At 40.5% G+C, this 17,420-nt stretch overlaps 2 protein-coding genes and 1 long non-coding RNA gene across 6 annotated transcripts; all 3 read left to right on the forward strand.

Annotated features, from left to right (window-relative positions):
• The first annotated feature begins 1,933 nt into the window (after positions 1 to 1,933).
• Positions 1,934 to 6,287, forward strand: etsrp (ETS1-related protein). 2 transcript variants are annotated; one of them, XM_079275043.1, is made up of 8 exons: positions 1,934 to 2,040; positions 2,635 to 2,716; positions 3,676 to 3,804; positions 3,906 to 3,980; positions 4,061 to 4,210; positions 4,301 to 4,546; positions 4,873 to 4,991; positions 5,620 to 6,287. In XM_079275043.1, exons 1-8 carry the CDS (start codon positions 1,975 to 1,977, stop codon positions 5,899 to 5,901), a joined length of 1,149 nt encoding a protein of 382 aa, XP_079131169.1. In that variant the 5' UTR covers positions 1,934 to 1,974; the 3' UTR covers positions 5,902 to 6,287. The 2 variants fall into 2 exon arrangements, with proteins under 2 accessions (XP_079131169.1, XP_079131170.1); XM_079275044.1 differs by having other exon boundaries at positions 3,706 to 3,804.
• A 755-nt stretch (positions 6,288 to 7,042) lies between these two features.
• LOC306782231 lies at positions 7,043 to 8,953 on the forward strand. Its single transcript, XR_013772261.1, has 4 exons — positions 7,043 to 7,394; positions 8,109 to 8,150; positions 8,257 to 8,303; positions 8,785 to 8,953. It is a non-coding gene; the product is annotated as an uncharacterized lncRNA (long non-coding RNA).
• A 3,797-nt stretch (positions 8,954 to 12,750) lies between these two features.
• LOC306782230 (apoptosis-associated speck-like protein containing a CARD) lies at positions 12,751 to 16,253 on the forward strand. Of its 3 annotated transcripts, XR_013772260.1 has the most exons (5): positions 12,751 to 13,084; positions 14,393 to 14,437; positions 14,871 to 14,909; positions 15,181 to 15,242; positions 16,039 to 16,253. XR_013772260.1 is itself a non-coding variant. In XM_079275493.1 (4 exons), exons 1-4 carry the CDS (start codon positions 12,832 to 12,834, stop codon positions 16,059 to 16,061), a joined length of 360 nt encoding a protein of 119 aa, XP_079131619.1. In that variant the 5' UTR covers positions 12,751 to 12,831; the 3' UTR covers positions 16,062 to 16,253. The 3 variants fall into 3 exon arrangements, 2 of the variants coding, with proteins under 2 accessions (XP_079131619.1, XP_079131620.1); XM_079275493.1 differs by lacking the exon at positions 15,181 to 15,242; XM_079275494.1 differs by lacking the exon at positions 15,181 to 15,242 and having other exon boundaries at positions 16,084 to 16,253.
• Positions 16,254 to 17,420: the final 1,167 nt, after the last annotated feature.

Consider the following 17,420-nt stretch of genomic DNA (forward strand, 5'->3'; position numbering starts at 1 on the left):
CTTTTTCAGTGCAGGACACTTCACGGTGTAGCGTTAGTACTTTTACTTTACTAAATGATCCAAATACTTTCTCCACCAGCTGACTGCTGAACACTATGACATATTTAAGTTCAATCTTGAGAATAAACACTTCCGAAGCATTTATTCATCGACGACTGTTTTCATGAACCGTCTGCTCCAGAGTGCCATTAAAACTTGTATTATTTTAATTTCCGGCAGATTTGACGCTGTTTGCGGGCTTATCGCTCCGTGACAGTTAACTTCAGCTGTGACCCACAGTGTCATTTTCCCAGGTGGATTCCTGATCGCTCACTGCAGACGGTTGTTAATCACCTCGTGTTGTGTAACCTTATCCCGGTTGTGTCCTCGTCTCGAGGTCTCGAGGTGGGGCTCCCAATCACGACTCCCGTCTCCCACCGACGCGCACGATTTCAGCCAGCTCCACTTTTCCAGATGGAGCTGTGTGTGTGTGTGTGTGTGTGTGTGTGTGAGAGTTGTTTGTTTATACAAGGCCCTGGGCTCGGCCTTATCTGCTGCAGCCACTCACGCCGTGATTTCAGTCTTTCTTCAGCGAGTACTTGTGTGTGCGTGTGTGTGTTTGTGTGTGCTTTTTACGGGCCATTGTTTTGTCGAATGGTTTCTAAAGATACAGAGGTTTTTTTTGTTTTTTTTCTTCCTCCCACCTCATTAGAAACCGACTGCTCTGATTTCAAACGCCTGCACTTCATCTCCACCCAAACTGTGGCTCAGTTATTTAGTCCCGCCTGTCAGACAATCAGAGTGACCGCATCAGCGTTGGAAGACGTTGAGGCCATTCCGAGAATAAAAATAACACGGATGGTTGTTTTGACTGCCTATTATTCAGCGTGTAATCAATTCTTATGGTTTTCCTCTTAGGATTTTTTTTTACTAAATCCTCAATAGGCGTAAAGTTGTAGAAATATGCTTCCCCTTGATATCCACTTATAGGCCTATTAGGCAATAATTACTTGCGTTGACTGGCTAACTGCATGTGTTAGGTTGCCATTGCTGTAGCATGGGTTTTCATATCATATCATAAACACTTTATGAGATGTTTTTAGGGCTATGGTCATTTTCATTGTCACTGGTTATGTTCTCGATTAATCAATTCATCGTTTTAATCTATAAAAAGTCTGAAAATAAGAAATTCGTTTAACATGTTAATCTGAATCGTTGCCTCAACTGTTTATTGCTGAATAACTTCAGCTCTATTCTTTTTATTCTTTTTGTTAGTTTATTTAGATTATTTTCTGTTTGTCAATAATTTTCCCTTCATGTCAATTTTTGCGATCAATAAAAAATCCTACACATATATTTATGATCTCATCGGTAATCAGTAGTGGAAAGTAACGAAATAGCCAACATTTACTCAATTACTGTAGTACTTAAGCACAATTTTAATGTATTTGCTCAAAACATTCAGGCCTAATAAGTAAATGCAATGTTATATTCTACCAACCAGCTTCACTTTATAAAGTATGGTAGCTGGACAGGCTGGACATCAATTGTAATGTTAATAATAATCGGATACTGAAGCATTTAATGGCTCATTCTGCTGCCTAGCTCTACTTTTGATTGGTCATTTCTGTTGCTAATTCTTTTGTATTTTTACAGTTTGATATTGACACTTAACTTTAAGTGCTGAATACTTCTTCCTCCACTAATCGATTCAAACTCGTCGTGATATATTTTTCCCGGAACATTACGATGTCAGTGAGTATTTTATGAATGAGTGTTTAGATTTTTTTTTTTTGTTGAAAGGGGGGAGGGGGGGGGGGGTGCGACCGACGTCACGTTCTATTTAACAAACTGGTCACGACGCCGAGCGCGGGCACGCGCCCCTCCCACCTCCGCTGCGTTTATAACGGGACCGTTCCGGCTGGAGACTGACCACTCGTTGTTGTGCGTGTAGCCGGCAAATAAAGTGTGTAAATCTGTGCGAGATAGAAAGAGATGTACTGGGACACTATCACCAAACCTGGAGACAGAAACACAGACAGCAAAGACTCGAAAATAAAGGTAGGTTTTAATTTCATTTAATGGAATACAGAAAATCATTCATATCGGAGGAGTTTGGTTGGGAAATATGATGGGCTTTTGAACTGTTTTCTTCCATTTTGTAAACTAACAACAAGACAAATGTTTTTTGAGAATGAAAATAATAAGTCTCTTTTTATCTGAGATAATCCTTGACGGTGCGTTCAATGACATGGCAATGCACTCGAGTTCAGTTGTAAGAGAATCACACTAAAAAGACAAATCATTGTGAAACAGATCATGTAACTGATCTAACAAAGAAAGGTTGCTGTGCATCAGGTGACTCATGTCTCCCATGTCTGACTTTTCTCCACAGCACCTAATGCAGCAGAAATGAAGTTTCTTTCAAATAGGCCTCACAGTAGCTACTACTGCATGATACCATGACTTTGACCAAAATATAATTTAAAAAAACTTAACTTGCGTTACTTATTTGAAGTCTCCATATACTCAATTCTTTATTTTCAAAACAATATTTAGTGCAAGGCTTTTCATGTTGCCTTTGCCTCTAGATTTTGATCAACATGGAGAGTTGCCATGATGATGAAAGTTGTAATCAGGACTCTTTCAACACAGATGGAGATTTGCCAGACTGGATATTACACAGAAGACTTCAGGACACAGGAAGTGCCGGCTGGCTTTGACTTTGCATCTTATGGTGAGTTCAGAGAATCACTTACACTTGATTTTGTATTTTCTTTTTCCTCCAACACAAGTTACGCATCATGACTCATGATGGCACAAGGTTTAAACTCTCCGCGATGCCCTGACAGAGTTATGTTTTTGTTTTTTATGTTTGCGCAATCTGTTTCCTCTGAACCTGAGCAGCTGAAGGACAGAGGAAATATTTGCGCAGACTGTATCATCACATCTGTCAGAGGTTTCTCGATGAGACCTTGACACCCGGGGACTCTCGCTCAAACCCAGGATAATGGGGTGCTGCTGTGTGTGTGTGTGTGAGTGTGTGTGAGTGTGAATAACGCTTGAATGGGCTGAGGTAGGCAAAGACAGACAGAAACAGGGTGGTCAGGTTAAAGACACTCCCCTCTCTGTCTTCCCTAATCCTTTCCTCCAGACTTCCTCCTCCAACAGATTTAGAGTAACCCCCTCCCCCTTCCCCAGACCTCCATCACTACTCTGTCACACTCCCTCCGCTGGCATTTCCTCCCGTCTCTTCCTACCCCTCCCTCCCTAGTTTCCTCCAAGCTCCCCCCATCCATAGAGCTGAAAAACATGAGTGCCTGGTGCTGATTTGACAGTAAACAAGCAGCTTTTTGTGTGTGTGTCAACATCCACCTTTAAGATAAAAACCAACAAACTTACAAATTCACCCCATCTTGCCTCTCTTGATGACTCTTTTGCTGAGCTGAGCTGTAATAAACCTCCAGCTTAAAGGACCATATGATCTCAAAGCACATTCACTACACAGTAGACATGTGCTGAATTCAATGGAAACCACAATAGCTGGCCCAGTCGAGATGAAATCAACCAAAGAACTTGAATTAATGTAGAGTGAAACAATTGGTGTGTTCCTTTCTTCGAGCATGAACTCTCCCTCTATCCTGCCTTCATCATCACCTACGGACTCCATCTGTCTGCATTGTGTTTAACCTCCAGACTACCCTGAAGACCTGTCTTTTCTGTTAGACAGTAAAGCCCCCGTGCAGCAGCAGCAGCAGCAGCAATATGTCGCAGAAAGCAGCTACCCGGATCCACCCAAAGCTTCTCACCCTTACGACACTAAAGGTGAAACCTCAACAACAAACATACCCCTTATGGGTGCTGCAACAACCCACGTTTTAGACTCATCTTACATTTGTTTGTTGCTCTTTTTATTGTTCCTGCAGTGAGTGCCGGCGACACCTCCCTCTTCAACCTGGACTCGTACCAGGAGTTCAACTGGTGGACCTCGTACTCACATGGTGAGCTCATACTCATTGTACTTTTTCTTTTTTTTTTAAAGGGATTTGTTTTTGTATCTAACTTTATGTTTGATGTACAGATGGACTGACGGTAGACCAGTCACAAACTGGATACCAGGAGTCTCCACAGACGTACCAGAGCCTGGTGCCCCAGAACGGACAGTTCAGCCCGGCTGTGGAGGGCAGCCACAGCCCTTTTCTAACCGCAAAAGCATCCAATACATTACAAAGTAAGTCGTTTCACCTGTGGATGTTAAAAACACCCCCGTGACTGGTCTAACTCTTGCAGTTCAGTGTGTAATCCCGTCTCTTTGTTCCAGGTGAGACAGATCAGAGCTACTCGTGTCACTCGGCTGAACTGTACGACTCTGACGGACAGAGGCAGGCCTCTTCTTTCTGGCCCGAGTACTCCTCTCCCAGCTTCACCGCCCCCCAACCCCACCCGCCTCCGGCCCCCGGCCCTCAGTCCTCAGAGCAGTACTGCCCCCGTGTGGTCAAACGCAAGAACACACCCCCCCAGAGGCTAGACAGGGAGGGCCACATGACGGGAATGTCAACTTATCCAGGTTTGATCTCTCATCTCTTCTGAGCTGCTCTAAACAAAAGTGTATAAAATATAGAAAATAGCACCACGTTGACGAACTACAACATTAAAATACTACCTCCACATTAATGCATGAGCAATAATATTCTGACAGTAAAATAAATATCGTAAAACACTCATAGTGGCCATTTTTCAGACTTTTTCAAGTTAGTCAAACAATAACTGAAGTACATGTGTTACATGTAATAATTCAGATGATTTTATGTTTTCTGTTATAAAAACCTGATTTTAACAGGTTAACCAAAACTCAACATTTCTGTAAAAATAAAATTAGATTCATTCTTTCAGGTTCCGGTCCAATCCAGTTGTGGCAGTTTTTACTGGAGCTACTTCTGGACTCTGCCTGTCGCACCTTCATCTGCTGGACGGGAGACGGCTGGGAGTTTAAGATGTCCGACCCCTCAGAGGTGAGGACATCTCTTGTTTTGGAGTACTATGGCAGTAGTGGAAAGAAAGTACATTCACATAAACTTATATCACAGTACATTTCAGAGGGAAATATTGTACTTTTTAACAACTAATACTTACCTTTTAGATTAAGATTGTAAAATAAAATGCATTGTTAAGAATTAATTCAAATATCAACGTCTAATCAGGGCCCCTTGTCACATTTCAGATGTCTGAGTTGTGAGCAGATTTCTCCACTAAACTTCTCAGATGGTTCAAGTTAAATCAATGTTCAAAGCCCAAAGAGGTCAAATGATCCTTCCTTTAAAACCTGTGCTACGTAACAACGAGAATCACGTTGACACTGTTCAAAGCTCCACTCAACGCTTCGCTACCAGCATCATTACATTATTAACATCAATGAATGCTGAATTGCTAAAAGCTAGCTAGCTAGTCATGTAGCACAAATATTTAGTGAAGCTTAGTTTGGCCCCCTTGTTGCAGGACTTTGGATTGTTTTTGTATTGTTGTTTTGGCACTTAAGTAAAGGATCTAAGTACTTCTTCCACATTTGCTACATGGACGGGTTATTCATTGTTTTTCTCAGATACAAACACACATTCATCTGTGTTTTTGTTAATCCCACAGGTGGCTAAGCGCTGGGGCCAGTGCAAGAACAAACCCAAGATGAACTACGAGAAGTTGAGCCGAGGCCTGCGCTACTACTACCACAAGAACATCATCCACAAGACGGCGGGCAAACGCTACGTCTACCGCTTCGTCTGCGACATACAGGGCATGCTGGGAAAGACGGCACAGGAGGTGCTGACCAGTCTGAACGTTGTGCCCACGAACACAGAATCGTGGCCGTCGTGCCCCGGGGTGCCAGCGGCATCGGAGCACAGCAGCGAAACATGGGCGTCTCAGTAGGAACACGGTTAACACGACTACCAGGAGTACGAGGCCCACAGTCGACAAAGGGAACGCTGCCTCCTCGAGCTCTGGCTGAACAGTATCCTCATGGTGGGATTATGTCACAGACAGCTGGTTTATACATGCTGCATTTCAGGGAGTCAAATAACCAAAAACTCATAAATTCAGATCCTATCTTTTCTTAAATGATGGATCGGTCTCCCAATGCCTGGCCCATTAAACACATGGCACCTCAGGGCTAAATAACTGCAGCACATGGGGCATAAAGCTACTTAAAGGATTAAAGATACTTCTTTTGCAACGTCAGGGGCCATATTTTCATTTGATGTGATTCTAAGAAGGAATCGATGTGTAAATAGTGTTTATATGACCGTCTTGTAGAGTTTTGTGCATTTATATTATCATTGTTTTGATACAAAACTCATGTCTACCTCTGTTGCTAGTCAGAATAACGTAAACTGAGATAATTTACAGGCACGCACTGTGAACGTTTTAGCCTGTGTGATGATTGTTTTGTGTAAATAAACTGTATATGAACATAGAATTGTGTGAAGAGTCTCATTACACATGCACACACACACACACACACACATGCACACTCACACACATGCACACACACTTTTTAGTCTGGATTCTGCCTTTAACAGCAAAATGTTGAATACTTTTTGTTGAATTGTAGCTATAATATTTTAAGTTTTATATATTACACATCTATATTTGACATGTAGTTGATAGAAGAAGTTAAACTGCAGGAGCTGAGCCAGTGGTCTGCTAATATAATTAAACTGAGATGATATTCGGTTACTGGTCAAATCAATCTGTGTGAAGCTGTAAGTATGATATATTTCTATATAGATTTGTATTGTTTTGGTTATTTTAGGAGTATAAATGCATAGAGAGTAAACCGTTTAGCCTGTAGCGGCTCGAGGCTGGCTATAACCCGATACATAGTGCTAGTTAGTATATCACATATAGGCCACAAGCTCTTCCTTATCTATTGCTGCTCGTCGTAGGCACAGAGCGTTTACGTGACGAGAGGACGTGTTACAGTAAGGCTTATGTAACATTGACACCTAGCGTTTCATAATTTCGATACTCGGATATCGGCATTGAACGCGTCCTTCCTGCATGTGTCAAACGGTGGGTGGATTCATCGATACGTTGAGGGGAATATATCGACCGCTTGCAGCCCAAACGGGAAAATCAATAAATTCAGATCTCTTCACCGTTTTAAGAAATGCCTCCAAAAACAATTAAGATGGCTTTAGTGGACATGATGGAGGACCTGTCGAGTCAGAACTTTGAAAGGTTCTGCCACGATCTTCTGGACCGCAGAGAAGATCCGCAAGTCAGGCGCAACAGGCTGGAGGGTAGAACCCGCTTACAAGTCGTGGACGTCTTAGTTTCCACTTTTACCGAGCCCGTTGCTGTTCAAGTGTCCGTGGAAATACTGAGACAGATGAGCCTCAACGAAGAGGCGGAGAGACTTGGTGAGATAAACCGCCGTGTAGCCTTCAGGATACTGCGCGTGTCCGTGGTTAATTGCAATATGAATATCATGTTATTACTGCTGTTTGTAAACCACATTTCTCTATAACCCCAAAATAAATAGCAAAGTGATTCCTGCGCGGACGATATGAACAAACAAAAGAAATACAGCGACTTTCGATTTTACTTTCATTTTTAAATGTTTCCAGTGTGTCTGCTTTCATGTCGTTACAAGTAGAGTAGAGGCTGCCACATACTGGAGTTTTAACGCTGATCTTGATGTTTGAGAGTCGAAACAAAAGTCAGATTTAATTTTTACATATTCAGTTTATAGCCTTTGGAAGACAAGATTGATACTCTCTGTTGAATAGTATTTTTTTTTTACATGTTTGCCAAACAATCACCTAAAACAACGTGCATGTTATTTTATTTGTACACTGCTATTGTTTATTGTGGACAGAGTCTGTGCACTGCAGCTGAAGAATCATCAATACGTTGTTTCTGCCTCTTCACTTCTACACAGCAGCTTCATTTAGTTTCCTGGAAATTACGTAATGCGTGACTGGGCTGCCTTTCTTACAGTTGAAAGTATAACTTGAATAAACAATCTGGGAATCGAATGACTTATTTGGCAATGACCCAGATTAATGTTGACTAAGTAATAAACAGTAAATGTGCCAGTGCTGTTTAACATTTGTTTCTGTTTTTTTTCACAGTCAGAATGACAACTGGAAGACATTAAACATCCCGCTTTGACAGTGAGTTGACCTCAAAAATGTTTGTGTCCTGCATGCACGGAAGTTGTCAACATTGTGCAAAGAGTAGAGTTACGATTCAAAGTAAAATGTCATGAAATGTTGACAGATGTAAGGCCCTCATGAGCAGCAGGAGGACCAGCATGGTGGGAGAAGGTACGCATTGGTTTTACATCTCAGAGCACGTTTCTCTGCCTGCAGGCTGGAAGTTTGCTATTTTCTCTCGAAGAGGAATAAAAACAATTACATGTATCAAAATCAAGATACCCACAATCTACAAACATGATCCAACTGCTAAATGATCTCGCCATCATTCATGTAACAATCAGCTGTTAATTTTGTCACATTAAAGTCATAATCCTTCAAAATGTTCATGAAATCAAACCCCATTGCTGATTTTATTCACGGGCTGCATTTTTTCTGCAACAGCCATTTCATGTATTTACATTCAGTAATGGCAGCATGCAATCTATGTAATCTTTGTTACAATTTCAAAGGTTGAAAGATCAGTTTTCACTTTTGACATATGTTTCACAAAGCAACATCTCCGGATGAAGGCGGTCGCTGTATAACGTCGATATAAGACATAAACTACCATTATTCATGAATGAGCGAGTGTCGTTCTCTTTGTCCTCAGGGAAACACTCGATGCATCGACGCACGTCATCCAGGACACGAACATTGTCGCACCATAAATGATGAACTATCCAGAGAGAATATTGTCATAAGACAGCCGTCTGCAGAAACCAACTTCAAATCACAAATCAATATTTTGTACTTTGTCATAATAAAGTCTTTCTTGGGTCTCTTCCCTCTGTGACTCACATTATTTCTTAAAAATCATAGGTATTTATCAACATTGATCCTATTTCCACAATATGTTAGTTTGTATGAATTAATTAATTAAGCTTCATGTAGACGAAGGCCTCTATGTACGTTTTACTGTATGTAAGCAGGCCGTTTTTACATTACCTTCACCTAAAAAGAAGGATTGCATTACAGAAAATGCTCTTTCAATAAATAACAATGAGTGTTCATACTGTTAAAAAAAAATAAGGCATAATTTACAGCACAAGAGTTGCAATAAAACAGCACAAGAGTTGTAAAAAGGGGTTCATTAATGTTAATGAATAATGTTTTGGTCAATTTTATTCATACAGCCCAATATCACAAATTTACCCGAAGGGGCTTTACAATCTGTACAGCATACGAGATACGAAAAAAAATGACTGGTGAAAACAACTTCTGACTCCTTTATTATTTTAGTCTGGAGAGGACGACAGGCCGCTGACTTCCAAAGAGAACGAGGGTCACTACCGGGGCGGCGGGGGGAATGATGTCCTCCTCCAGCTACTTTTCGGCTTCTTCCGTATACGCCTGGAGGGGAGGCAGAGGACAGTGGAGTGAGCCGGGGCGATGCATTCATCATCAAATTATCTACAAGAGACATACCGATTGTACACATTAAGTTCAGTTTAAACGCCATGAGCAGTACTTTTATAAAAACGTGGTACAACGTCTGGAGGAGCTTTCTGGTGTCTGAGAAAATTACAAAGGGATCTAAAGCTATTGTTTTAGAAAAAGACGATCCTTTAGTGTTAAGCACGCTCTACAAAGTGAAGGTGCGGGGAATAGTCCGGCCAATACTGGACCTTTTAAAAGAAGAAAGAAGTGGATAAATCTAGATCACTTGAAATAAAAAGCACTATTTGGGGAATGGTCCTTCATGTGAGATGGTGAGATGGATTCGAACAAAAGACAAAATGCCAAAGCAATTCAACAGACACTTTAGAGTTACTTCAGCAAGTCTGCATTAGACATTGATATGGAAAACCTTTAGGCGACAGAGGTCTTTAACAACACATATTTCACCACCGACAGAAACAGTCTTTACACACAGACCTTAAGGCAGTAGTTGGCTGGCGTGTGGTGCTCTTGACCCCTTTCTTTCTGGTTTGTCTGTTTCTGAATCCTCGAGGGGCGAAGCTGGTGGTCGGCCTGTTTGTGGCCAGATTTTGGTCACGCTGCAAAATGTATCTGACAGCGACGTCCATTTTGGTTCCTGGACCGCAGGTTGACCTCTTCCACCGGAGGAAGTTGACATAGCTGTGTAGAAAAGGGTAGAGCGGGTGGCCTTTAATGTCTGCCAGCGTTGCTAACGCCAAGATCCACCGCCGTTGACTAATGCGTTCCACCAAACCTGATCTTGTCCTTGTCCGTCGACTCGTACAGATCCTGCAGCGTGTCCGACCTGTGACGACCAAATCCAACAAGGGCCTCTCCTTCTTGGCCTGACTGGAGGGATCTCTCGTACCCGCGATGAAATCGGACTTCTTTCAAAACCTCAGGGTAAGCAATTGCGTATCGGGTCAAAGAATCCTTCAAATGACAAGACATGAACAGTAAAATGTATGTTATTAATAAAGCTACACGGTTCATTTTCAATTCAATTAAAAACACTTGATTTGTTCCTCAAGAAAATGTGAGACAAATACACAAAAACGACTCCTTAATACACATGTATACAGTTCTATAAAAACACAACTAAAACTGGTGTTGTAGGAGGAAATCTGTTTTTAAAGTGGGATTAGTAGGTGCACAGTGGTGTGTGTTGGCGTGAGGGCTGTCACAATATCACATTTTTAGTCCATGATTATCGCGGCCAAAAGAATTCACTAAAACAATATAATTGCGAAATGGAAAATTTGAAAAAAGAAATAATAATGCTATCAGTCAAGTTCATCTTTAACTTTGTTTTCTGTGTGTTTTGTCTTATATATAATATATAATACCTTGAAACTAAAAACTTTTGGGAGCTTGCAAATGTCAGAAGGCAGACAGCATGTCCTGTTTCTTTGCAGTACCTTGTTGACCGTCATCGAGTTCTGACCCATTGTGTCCTGTCGCTGCTTCTGGTGACCAGCCACCAGGTAGGCAGTGTAGCCCACATCATTCTCCAACAGCCATTTGAAGCTTTGACCTTTGTACTGGCCAAACTGAATCGTACACCTGCTCAGAACCAGCCTTTCGTTGCGAGCGTCCCCGCCCTCCGAGAGGACGCGTGCCTTCGCCTCAGCCTCCACCTCCTCTGGCGTCTTCACCGACACAGGAGGACCTCCGGGTCCAGCAGCTTGTAAAGGCCGCCGGCCGGCCGCATGGTTCAGAGCCTCCTGGGAGGGCTTCGTCTCCAACTCCCCAGTCGAGGTCTTACGGAAGGTAGGGTCACCTTTCTGAAGAACGAAAATGACAACACCAGTATCATTTGAACTACCAATATTTTAAAGAGAGCCTTGAATATTTAAATTTTCAACTTACGTCCACACAGGCTTTGGTTTCGGAATCTGTAGAGACAGATGATACGGTGAAAGGCAGATCGACATAGACCCCACCAATATACACACTGACCTGCAGTATTGACTTTACAAGACTTTTAACCAATTAATACAGTTTTAAAAAATGACTGTCCCAATGTCCTTTGATATTTTCATGCTTGAACTCATTTTAGGAGCCATGTATTTGCTGGACACTTTTTAACGCACTTCAGTCACCATTGTTTACTCACTCAGTGTCTCTGCCTCCTCATTGCAGTTTATCAGCCTCAGTAAATCCAGAGCCACCTGAAGCGCGCCGTGCTCAGTGAAGGTTGAAACCAGCAGGTTTGTGATATGCAAAACACTTTTATCCTCCACGTGACTGTAGAGGACCCGCGGCTCCTCTCTGCGGTCCTTCAGCTCCTGACAAAACGTAAGAAAGTCAATGTTACTCAGATTCCCCAGCGCGTGCCTCAGCGCGCGTTTGATTGTAGACTGGACCATTTTTATTATCTGCTTCTAGAAGGATCTAAAGTTCAGGTTACATTATTGCCCGCGCAAAATGTAGGTTACGCCTATAAGAAAAAGAAGTGCTGCTTTCAAATGCTGTCGGAAATATTAATATTTGCCGTTCGCGAAACTCCTCCCAATCACAGCCTTACAGCAACCATAAAGCCATAAGGCTACATGAGATGAGAGAGAAAAGTACACTGCTGATACGGCAGACCAACCTTTGTCCATACGTCTCCCAATCAGAGCTTTACACGTGCTCAATCATCATAAAAGTAGCCAATTTCTTAGAAATTACATTAATTTTTACAATTAATCTAACAGTCAATGCAAAATTATGTATTTTTTTTATTCCTCTTTTGAATTAAAGATGTTTTTGTATCTTCATGAAATTAACCGAAACACTGACAAAGTCTCAATTTTGGGTAATAATGGGAATAATTCTGAATATTTAAATCATACTGCAAACCTCTTATGAACTAAAAATAAATCAGGAGTGAATTTGAATGAAATACTAATATGCTGTTTTAAATTTCCATCACCACTAAATTATCATTTATAATGCTTACAGTCTGTTGCAAAGGTGCAAAGATAATTGGGATAGTCTTATGTGCTCGTAAAAACATTTGTTTAAAGCAATTCAACTATAACAATTATTATCAACTATATTCAACTATAATAATTATTATCAATTCTGTTATTTATCAATATATCTTGGGCATAAGATTTCCCGACAGCCCCTGAAGGCAGCATATGTATCTTTGCGTGTATATGTAGTTACATCATAACGAAGAGAACCTTATTCTTCGTCCTCTGCTGATATCGAAACATTTGCTTGACAGTCCGGGATCTTTCGCTAAGAAATGGCCCTCAAATCCCCAAAACAGTTGATTAAAGGCGCGTTGGCGGACCTGTCAATGGGCAACTTTGAGCTGTTCCTCGACGAGCTTTTGGACCGTGAAGAAGAGCCGCGGGTCAAACGCAACCAGGTGGAGGATAAAAACATCATCGTGGTCACTAATGTCTTGGTTTCAAAATTTACCGAGACCGGGGCTCTTGCAGTGGTTGTAGAGTTATTGAGGAAGATCGACTGCCACAAGGAAGCAAAACAACTCGGTAAATATCTCACGGCTTCATGGTTTTGATGTGGAATGAGAGCAGAATCTATATTCCATCGTTAAACCCTTAAAAGTGTGCTTGGAGATAATTAAGCGACAAAATGACCACGTTTAATTGGAAAGGTGGTCATTTTGCAGCACAGCATATTTTCTACAATATTAAAGTTGAAATTTAAAGTGAAAAAAATAGTTTGAACCAACCCGCCTTACTTTTTACTTTCGCTTTGGAGCAGTGTCAGACTCAACTATCTGAGGGTGAAATAAAGAAATAAAAGGTGTATCAGATGCATGAAGCAGGGTGGTAGGGCAGCTTATATGCACTTCATCACCTGTTCTTGCTCATTGGGCATCAAAAAGGGCTTTTTACTGTATTTGTTGCTGCTTCCAAACACACACAGGGGAAACGCCCGATCTGCAGACTGTTGCCTGTAAGAAATAATAAAAAAAAAACAATTATCCTTGTTATGTGGTCAAAGTCTCTGGTAAATAAAAACTACAAAGCCCATGTGTGCATATGTCCAGGCGAGGCTTATTTCCAGCTTAATACAGCAAAATGGCACAGCTGCTAAATATAACCCTTTTCACGGCAGCCATTTTGATTTGTCATTGTAGGAAAAGCACCGATGTTATTAATTATTAATTATATGAATTATATTAACTGTCCCTAAGCTTTTCCAGTGAGCCAGCGTGCACAATACCAGGGCCTCCCATAGGTTGAATGCAGCTCTCATACATTTTGTTCATTAACCTGTGCTTTTCTACCATCTGGCAAAAACACAATATTAATTCGGTTTTACACCAAACGCACAAACATTTGCACAGACCAGTTAAAAATGAATCAAACATGATGAATATGTCAACAAAGAACAAGAACTGTGTATTTTGTCTCACATCACACGTTGAATGTGCTCCTTTACCAACCAGTATGAACAGGAAGAGAACTGGTTGAGCAGGAATACAAAACGCTCTGCTGTAAAATGATGTTTTAATGAGCATGTGTTCGGGCACGTTGCAGTTTTGTGTTCAGATATGGAAATCTTTAAGACTCTTTCAGTTTGTCCAACATAAAAACAAACAGTTTTAATACACATATGAACATGTGATTATCATTTTAAGACAGACTTGAAGAAAACTGAACCACCACATTGTACATAAACCATAAAGCAACGTAACCTTATGCACAAACCCAAGATCCCAGTTTATAAATCACAGAATGTTTCCTATAATCCTGTAACTCAAGTTGTAATTCCATCATGTTCGTTGTTGACGTCATCCATCATCTAATACTGTCTTTCTATTTTGGCAGAGAAAGAGATTGGTGAACAGTCCCCAAACCGCGGTTCCAGTGACAGTGAGTTGTTTTTACACTTTTTGTTAACATGAGACAAAACTGTGCTTCGGGATTTAACCTTTTATATCTATTGTAGAATAGAAGTTTAGAATAGAATACAACTTTATCTTCCTGCAGAGTGAAACATTGTCTTTAGCTCACCTAAACATAAAAGCAATCAATATTTACACCAGGATGACATTTCCTGTGGCAAACTGCCTCCCTCTACATGTATGATGACTCTGACTCGCACAATGTGTTTTAAAACCAGGAAGAGGAAGTTGAGGACAAATTAAGTGCAGGAAAAGCATTTGAGAGACAAAGTCTGTGGCTTTCATTCGTTTTCTAATTGTGTCATTAAATATGATCTTTTTACTTGCTGTGTATAGAAACACAGTAGCATGTATGTATGACCATAGTTGAGCAATTTTAATTTTCCATAAATCTGTTTCAGCTGTGAGACCCTCAGCCAGAGCAGAAGGTGGCTGCACAGGTACTATGATGTCTTCTTAGCTCATTTAATTCATGCTGCCTGTGATCAGTCACTGATCAGATTGTTTAGAACATTAGAAATCCAGAATCTGACTTTGAAACCTTGTTGCTGATTTGCTGCATGGTTGTATATGTAGAACAGGTCTAACTGTTCTCCAAACAGAGCACCGGCTCAAGAAAGGAACAGATGAGTGCTGCGTCATAGTATTACACTTTAAATGAGTAGTTTGACACTTTGGGGAAATATTATGTTTTGGTGTTCTTTCTTGAAGTCGGATGAGAAGACCTCTGTGACTGACACTGACTCTGTCATCCCCAGGACAATTTCCTACCGGTACACTCCGTTGCACATCCCTTCTATGTTTCTATATTTAAATACACTTGACACTTTTACATTACACTTACATTATACTTGTTTTAAAATGCTGTTTGTTTGTGCACTATACTTTATTGTAAATTGTAATATGTTTCTATTTCTAAATTACGTCTTGATTATTGCACTGTGTTCATTGTTATGCACCATTTCACCAAGTCAAATTCCTTGTATTTGTAATGTACTTGGTTCTGATTCTGATGTTTGTGCATCAAGAAAAGAACTTGAGCCTGGAGACATTTAGCGTAGCTTAGCATAAAGACTGGAAGTGAAGGAAAACAATGAGCTTGGCTCCGTCCAGAGTTAAAAAATCTGCCTATATCTTGTTTGTTTGGTACAAAAAACACAAACTTTGGACAGACTGTGCTCCCGAGCCACCAGTCTTTATGCTAAGCTAAGCTAAATGTCTATGCTAAGCTAAGCTAAATGCCAATCTCACTCTTGGCAAGAAAGCCATTAAGTGCATTTCTCCAAAATGTCATCATAGATAAAATGTGGGAATGACATTTGGAGAAAACTTCATTTTGTGACAGTGAGATGTTCCCTTATTCATCAGCTGTAACAACATGTACTCGTCCTGGAACCCACATGCAGTTAAAAACGCTCCAATGAATGCAATACACATGCAACTGAACTATAGAAATCACTGTTACTTAATCTGAAGTCCTTTTCTTAGAGTTGTATCAAGTTGGCTTCATGTTATCTAATAAATCTAATAAATCTAATATGTCTGTGTCATTTTTCCTTCTTTCCTCAGGGGATGAATTCGATTTAAAATGAAAATCTTGGTTATCCCCAACAGGAGGGAGAAGATGAGGAAGCTACTCTGGTCCGTATGCTGCTGGACCTGAAGACAAAGAAGTCTTCTACAAAATCCTTGAGGAAAAGGAGACATTTATCGTCACTGAGCTGATCTCAAGAAAGGAAGTGAATGTTGTGGTGAAATGTATTTTCAGACCAAATATAGTCTAACTGGGACCAATTTTTTTAATACAATAACAACGGGGGAATTTAATGCTATGTCTCTGTGGGGTTTTCTCAAAAACAAAAAAGCTTTTCGGCTTTGTTTAAGCTGTTTCCTCTTAATGTTCCCTTTAAATCAACCGCCAGGGATCTCGTGTTGATAATGCTACAGTACTTAGTTTGGAAAATCTCTTTTAATGGTCTCAACTTGTCTTTAAGACAAAATGTAGTGTCAGCAATTTCTCCTCAGTCACCAGGATGCCTCTGATGAATAAAAACACCAAGTTTTTAAAGATCGTTTGCTCAATTTTGCTTTATCTGAACCAGAATGTACTTAGCATCAACGCTATTTAAAACAATGTCCTATTTGCTTTCCACAAACCAGAATATTGGTTTAGGCCACTTTCATAATGTAACATACAGACTCAAACACACAATACATCTTATATTAACTTAATGCTTCTTCTGAAAATACATTTCTGGTTCTAAAACCTTCCCAGTGGTCATTAGTTAAAGTGAGGTTCACTCTCAACAGTTTGTTGGTGCCATACCGTCTCAAAATATAAACGTTCACATGCGTGGTTTTGAGTGAAATGTCTCAAAAACAATTTGATGGACTGCCATGAAATTGCACGCATTTGTACACATTGGTCCACATTCATGTCCCCATGAGGTTGAATGAATTATAATAACCGGTGATCCTCTGACTTTTCATCAAGACACATTTTAAAAGGTGCTAAACCTGCGAAATGTTACGTTGTTTTCAATTAAATAGTTTTCTTTGCATGACCAACATGCAACTCCAGATAATAAAAAAAGATATTTGGACCATCATTTAAAATCAGTTGAACCAACCTAACTCGACTTCATTTATATTTTCAGGCTATAAGGTGCAAATGAAAACTGGTTTTTCATTTCATTCCAGGGTTCAAGGATAATTTATTGTCATTCTGCAACACAGGGTCGCACAACAAAATGCAGCTGTGGTCTCGTACACTTTTGTTACTCAAGAAAAATATGAAAAAACAATAGTGCATTTTTATTAAATTACACTGGGAGTAAGCTGGGTAGTGGACTAGCCTTAGGTCCTATAGCTGGGTTAGGGGGGGGATTTTCTTTCCATATCCTGGCACTCTGGAGCCGTTGTTATATCACATGTTCTCCTCCTTTTGGGTG

The sequence above is a fragment of the Melanostigma gelatinosum genome, assembly GCF_949748355.1.
Source record: "Melanostigma gelatinosum genome assembly, chromosome: 9".
Classification (NCBI taxonomy): Eukaryota; Metazoa; Chordata; class Actinopteri; order Perciformes; family Zoarcidae; genus Melanostigma; species Melanostigma gelatinosum.

What these genes read in the sequence shown, in the direction of transcription:
- etsrp (XM_079275043.1), top strand. Translation starts at nt 1,975, where the DNA reads ATGTACTGGGACACTATCACCAAACCTGGAGACAGAAACACAGACAGC. An exon ending in CTTTGACTTTGCATCTTATG is followed by an intron (nt 2,717 to 3,675) that starts GTGAGTTCAGAG and finishes TTTAACCTCCAG; the next exon opens with ACTACCCTGAAGACCTGTCT. An exon ending in AGATGTCCGACCCCTCAGAG is followed by an intron (nt 4,992 to 5,619) that starts GTGAGGACATCT and finishes TTAATCCCACAG; the next exon opens with GTGGCTAAGCGCTGGGGCCA.
- LOC306782230 (XM_079275493.1), top strand. Translation starts at nt 12,832, where the DNA reads ATGGCCCTCAAATCCCCAAAACAGTTGATTAAAGGCGCGTTGGCGGAC. An exon ending in CAAGGAAGCAAAACAACTCG is followed by an intron (nt 13,085 to 14,392) that starts GTAAATATCTCA and finishes CTATTTTGGCAG; the next exon opens with AGAAAGAGATTGGTGAACAG. An exon ending in AAACCGCGGTTCCAGTGACA is followed by an intron (nt 14,438 to 14,870) that starts GTGAGTTGTTTT and finishes AATCTGTTTCAG; the next exon opens with CTGTGAGACCCTCAGCCAGA.